At 55.1% G+C, this 5833-nt stretch overlaps 1 protein-coding gene across 1 annotated transcript; it reads right to left on the bottom strand.

Annotated features, from left to right (window-relative positions):
* Positions 1-6: 6 nt before the first annotated feature.
* On the bottom strand, positions 7-5356 carry LOC102260483. Its single transcript, XM_014530620.1, is given in 1 exon segment — positions 7-5356. A coding segment is annotated over 1 exon segment (5148 nt). The 5' UTR covers position 5356; the 3' UTR covers positions 7-207.
* Positions 5357-5833: the final 477 nt, after the last annotated feature.

The raw sequence follows: 5833 nt of genomic DNA, 5'->3' as shown, positions 1-5833 counted from the left end.
CTTGGTCCTTGAATTATTTTCTTGGTGTCCTCTACTCTAAGCTTTGGTATGTCCCACCCCCATCCTGCAGCCATGGCACAAAGATCTGGTGTTAGGCTCGGCCACCAGGTCCCTGGCGGGGCTACTCTGGTGGTGGTTGACCAAACTGTTTGTCCAGTGTGGGGGGATATTACCCTCCAGGTTAGTCTCTTTGGGGCATGGGGGTTGCTACTTATCAGCGGCAGGCTTGGCAGGAGGAGGAGGACAGCGACGAATCCGCAGCTTGAGAGGGTTATTTGTTTTCTCTGCAGTCCATCCATGGCTGTCATCATCCGGAGGGGGTGCTCGCTTAACGTGGGAGGCATGGATCCAGGCAGCTACGCCGTCTACTTTGACTGCCGTCGGGGTTGTTAGCAACACCAGATGGGGTCCTTTCCACCTCGGCTCGAGATTAGCAGCTCGGTGGCGTCTGACGTAGACGAAGTCTCCGACCTGGAACTGGTGGGGGACCTGCAGCTCCCCTGGTTTGTAGAGGGCAGCCAAGGGGGTCCACACCTCCTTCTGGACAGTCTCGAGGGCCTTCAGCCTGGCAAGTAGGGATTGAGGAGTGTGAGTATCGGTTGGTACAGACCATGGGTCAGCGGCCAGGGGCGGAGGGGCCCCAAACAGAATCTCGAATGGGGTTATTCCTAGGGGTCCTGGGGTATTTCGCGCGCGGAAAAGAGCAAAGGGAAGGAGGACCGTCCAGTCTGCCACGCCAGTCTCTAAGGATAATTTAGTCATAGCCTCTTTTAATGTTCTGTTCATTCTTTCTACCTGACCTGAACTCTGGGGCCTGTAAGCACAATGCAATTTCCAATCCGCCCCCAGTATCTTGGCCATTCCCTGACTTACCTGGGCAACGAAGGCCGGACCGTTGTCCGATCCAATTACCTTTGGAATTCCGAATCGCGGGAAGATGTCTTCCAAAATCTTCTTGGCGACCACGGTGGCAGTTTCTCTCTTAGTGGGAAAGGCTTCTACCCAACCTGAGAAAGTATCTATAAAAACTAAGAGGTACTTGTAACCGTAGCGGGCGGGCTTTACCTCTGTAAAATCTACCTCCCAGTAGCTTCCTGGCCGGTCCCCCCTGAGTCTCTGTCCGGTCCCGATCTGGGATGGATGTATATTTACCAGTTGACATGCTTTACATTGTTTGACTACTTCCTCTGAGAGGCGATCGAGTCCCTTGACATAGTGTCCAGTAGCCCGGCTGGTGGAGCTGAGGTGTTTGGCCCCCAGGTGGGTGAGACGATGGAGCTGTTGGAGGTAGGCGGTGGCCGCTTCCCTCGGTACCACCATTTTTTCCCCCGTGGTCCTCCAAACCCCGAGTTTGTCTTTATGGTATTTTTCTGGCTTTTTAAGTAGATCTTCTTCTTCTTCTGGGGTGTAGCAGAGGGCCTCTGACTGTAGTACCGCGGGGCCAGCAGCAGCAGCGAGGGTAAATACCCGGGGCCCGAGAGCGGCCTGTCTTGCCTCGGCATCTGCCTTCCTGTTTCCCATTGCTACCTCTGAGGTCCCTTTCTGATGACCGGGACAGTGAATGATAGCCACCTCCCGTGGGGCATGGACGGCCTCTAGGAGGTCAAGAATCTCTTGTTTATTTTTAATCTCTTTCCCGGCTGAAGTGAGGAGACCTCTCTGACGGTATATGGCCCCGTGCACATGAGCAGTAGCGAAGGCATAACGGCTATCAGTGTAAATATTGGCTCGGTTGCCCTCTGCGAGTCTGAGGGCCTGTGTTAGGGCAATTAACTCAGCTTTCTGAGCCGAAGTCCCTTCAGGCAAGCTGCTAGCCCAAATAGTCCGGTCCTGATCGACCACAGCTGCACCCGCTACCCTCTTACCTTCATAGAGGTAGCTGCTGCCATCTGTGAACCAGGTGAGTTGAGGTCCTGCCAGGGGAGAATCCTTAAGATCTTTCCTTGGCCCCGTTTCTTCTGCCAGGATGTCACGACACGAGTGTAGAACTTCTTTACCCTCGGGATCTACCTCCGGCAATAATGTTGCCGGGTTGAGGACTACTGGGGCCCCAAAATGGACTCGATCTTCGTTTAACAGGAGGCTCTGGTAGTGAGTCATCCGGGCATTGGACATCCACCGGTCTGGCGGCTGCCGGATAATGCTCTCGAGGGTATGCGGGGCTACTACAGTCAGTTTCTGTCCTAAGGTAAGCTTATCCGCATCCCGTACGAGCAGGGCGGTGGCTGCGATTGCCCTCAGACAGCCTGGCCACCCTCTAGCCACCGGGTCTAGTCTCTTGGATAGATAGGCCACAGGCCTCTTCCAGGGGCCCAAGGTTTGAGTTAGGACCCCCCTGGCCACCCCTTTTCTCTCATCTATGAATAGAGTAAAGGGTTTGGCCACGTCTGGTAAGGCCAATGCCGGAGCAGAGAGAAGAGCCCTTTTGATGTTGTCAAAGGCCTTCTGGTGAGTTTCCCCCCATTCGAAGGGGTTCCCTTGTTTCGTCAGCGGGTAAAGGGGTTCCGCCAGGGTTGCAAAGCCCGGAATCCAGAGACGGCAAAATCCAGCTGTCCCCAGGAACTCGCGTACCTGTCGGGGGGTCTGTGGCCTGGGAATTTGGGTGACCGTGCTCTTTCGGGCTTCAGTGAGCCATCTCTTCCCTCCCTCCAGAGCATATCCTAAATAGGTTACTCTCCGCTGACATATCTGTGCCTTTTTAGCCGAGGCCCTGTACCCTAGGCGCGAGAGTTCTAAGAGCAACGCTCTGGTACCTGCTTCACAGTCCTCTTTTGTAGCTCCTGCGAGGAGAAGGTCGTCTACGTACTGGAGAAGAGTGACCTGCGGGTGGTCAGCGCGGAAAGCAGCCAGATCTTGATGAAGGGCCTCATCGAAGATGGTGGGAGAATTCTTGAACCCTTGGGGAAGCCGGGTCCAAGTCAGCTGCCCTGTCATCCCCGAGTCTGGGTCTCTCCATTCGAAAGCAAAGATGTTTTGGCTGGCAGGGTGCAGCCGCAGGCAGAAGAAGGCATCCTTTAAGTCTAGGACTGAATACCATACATGAGACGGAGGGATAGAACTCAGGAGATTATAAGGATTGGGGACCGTGGGATGAATGTCCTGCACCCTCTTGTTGACTTCCCTTAAGTCCTGCACCGGTCGGTAGTCATTAGTTCCAGGTTTCTTTACCGGGAGGAGAGGGGTATTCCACGGGGAATGGCATTTAACCAAAACCCCTAGGTGTAAGAGGCGCTGGATATGGATCTTAATTCCCCTCCAGGCTTCTTTTGCCATGGGATACTGCCGTACCGCAATCGGGGTTGCTGTAGACTTAAGCTCTACTATCACGGGGGGCCGTTCGGTTGCTAAGCCCATTCCCGCAGTTTCGGCCCAAGCCTTAGGGTATTGCTGTAACCATTCTGCTATCCTCTCATCCCCTCGGACATTATTTTCAAACAGCCGATGTTCATCTTCGAGCTGAAGTGTCAAGAGGGTAATTGGTTCCCCATGTTGGGTCAGGGTCGGCCCTCGTGGGGTGAAGGTGATCTGGGCCCCCATTTTAGTTAATAAATCTCTCCCCAGAAGGGGGGCTGGGCACTCTGGTATTATGAGGAAGGAATGAGTCACTCTTCCCGTGCCTAAATCTACCGTCCGATTAGTGGTCCAGGAGTATTGTTCATTTCCTGTTGCCCCTATCACCCAGGAGGTTTTCTGGGAGACCGGCCCTAGTGGTTTCTTAAGAACGGAATACTGGGCTCCGGTGTCCACCAGGAAATTAACAGGCTTCCCCTCCACCTTGAGAGTTACCCTAGGCTCGGGGAGGGGAACCGAGCCTCGACTTCTTCAATCACTATCTTCCTGAAGAGCCAGCGCCTTTTTCGCTAGTCTCTTCGGGCATTCCCGCTTCCAATGCCCTTCTTCCTTGCAGTAGGCACATTGGTTTTTGCCTAACGGTGGCCTGTTGCCCAAGTTTCCTGCCTGTCTTTCCTTTCCCTTCTCCTGCGGTTTACTTTCTCCTATCACTGCGGCCAAGATACGGGTTAGCCTTTTCTCTTCCCTTCTCTCTCTCTTTTCTTCTCTTTCCTCCCTTTCCTTCTCTTTTCGCAACTCCTTCTCCTCCTCCGTCTCTCTTTTGTGGTACACTTTCTCCGCTTCCTTAACTAAATCCTGAAGAGTAAAGTCCTGCAGCCCTTCTAATCTCTGCAGCTTCCTCTTAATGTCTAATGCTGACTGTCCTATGAAAGCCATGGCTACCGAAGCTTTCTGTCCCTCCGAAGCGGGGTCAAATGGGGTGTACCGCCTGAATGCCTCCATTAACCGTTCAAGAAATACAGAGGGCGGTTCAGTGGGCCCCTGGATGACCTCTCTTACCTTAGCCAGATTTGTGGGGCGCCTTGCTGCCCCTCTGAGGCCGGCCACTAGAGTCTGGCGGTAGACCTTCAGGTGCTCCCTACCTTCTGCCGTGTTGAAATCCCAGTCCGGTCTGGCCAATGGAAAGGCTGCATCCACCAAATGGGAGAGCTGGGTTGGCCGACCATCGGGGCCAGGAGCGTTCTTTCGGGCCTCCAAAAGAATCCGCTCCCTTTCCTCCGTAGTAAAGAGAGTCTGGAGGAGCTGTTGGCAGTCGTCCCAGGTGGGCTGATGAGAGAACATCAGGGACTCAACTAGCCCCGTCAAGCGTTGTGGATCCTCTGAAAAGGGAGGATGGTTAGTTTTCCAGTTATAGAGATCTGCCGAGGAGAAGGGCCAGTATTGGAGCGGCTGAAGCGGAGCCGACTCGTCATCATCCCCACGGGTGGGCGGAGGCCCGTAGGGTCGAAGAGGGCAGGCCACAGTCGAGTCAGGAGACACTGGCTGCCTTCTCTGCCTCCGGGTACCCTGGGCCGGTCCCTCCGCGGGAGGAGCGGGGGGTGCTACAGGCTCTGGTCTCTCCGGTGGCTCTGGCTGGAGAGGAGAGGGATAGGGGGGCGGAGAGTCCAAGAGGAGAAGATCGGCTTGAGGGTCAACCAAAGGGGGTTTTGCTTGGCCTGCGGGAGGGGTCTGGGCCACGAGAACCCGAGAGGTACTGGACGTCAGCCAAGGTTTTAACCAAGGGGGAGGGTTTTGAACCAGGTCCTGCCAGACAACGATATATGGCTGCTGGTCCGGGTGGCCCGCCGGTCCTGACTGAAACACCTTATTCTTCACTGCAAAAATAAGGGATAGGTTAAAAGTCCCATCCGCTGGCCATCCTACACCCAGGGCCGGCCAGTCAGATGAGCAGAAAGTCTGCCAAGGTCCCTTTTTGACACTGACGGAGAGGTTGAGTCCCCGACTCCGGACGTCTTTCCAATGGGCCACTGTGAGAGAAAGGGGAGTGCTGCCTCCTTGGCCCATGTTACCTAAATCAGAGAGAAGAAACAGAAAACAAACAACAAGAACGAAAAGCGACGCAACGAGACACCGAAACCACACAAACCTGAACGGATACAAAATGCCTGCTGAGGGTCGATATCCCTCCCTGACGCTAGCCCGGCCGGACACGCAAGTGCCCGTCGCCGGACAGCCAGAAGTGACCAAGACTTCTCGGTCACCGCTTGTCCCTGGGGCGTCCCCCAGGGTGGCAGTTTTTCTGGTCGAAGACCCTCCAACCAGAGGAGCCGACTCCTCACGGAGCCGACAACCTGCCGTTCCGAAAAACCGAAACTAAGAACGAACAGAGGACAAGACAAACACTGAACGACTCCGGAGTCTGCTTACCTCCAAGACTGATCCAAGCGCTTGAGGGGTGGCCGCCCTAATCCCGGACGAGCCCCCAAATGTGAGGTCCCAAGACCCCCGATGTGCCTGACGGAGAGGGCGACGACCCCAAGTC

This window comes from Myotis brandtii, unplaced genomic scaffold (assembly GCF_000412655.1).
Source record: "Myotis brandtii unplaced genomic scaffold, ASM41265v1 scaffold750, whole genome shotgun sequence".
Lineage (NCBI taxonomy): Eukaryota > Metazoa > Chordata > Mammalia > Chiroptera > Vespertilionidae > Myotis > Myotis brandtii.
The sequence above is the reverse complement of the archived record's forward strand: the minus strand, read 5'-3'. Positions and strand labels throughout refer to the sequence as shown.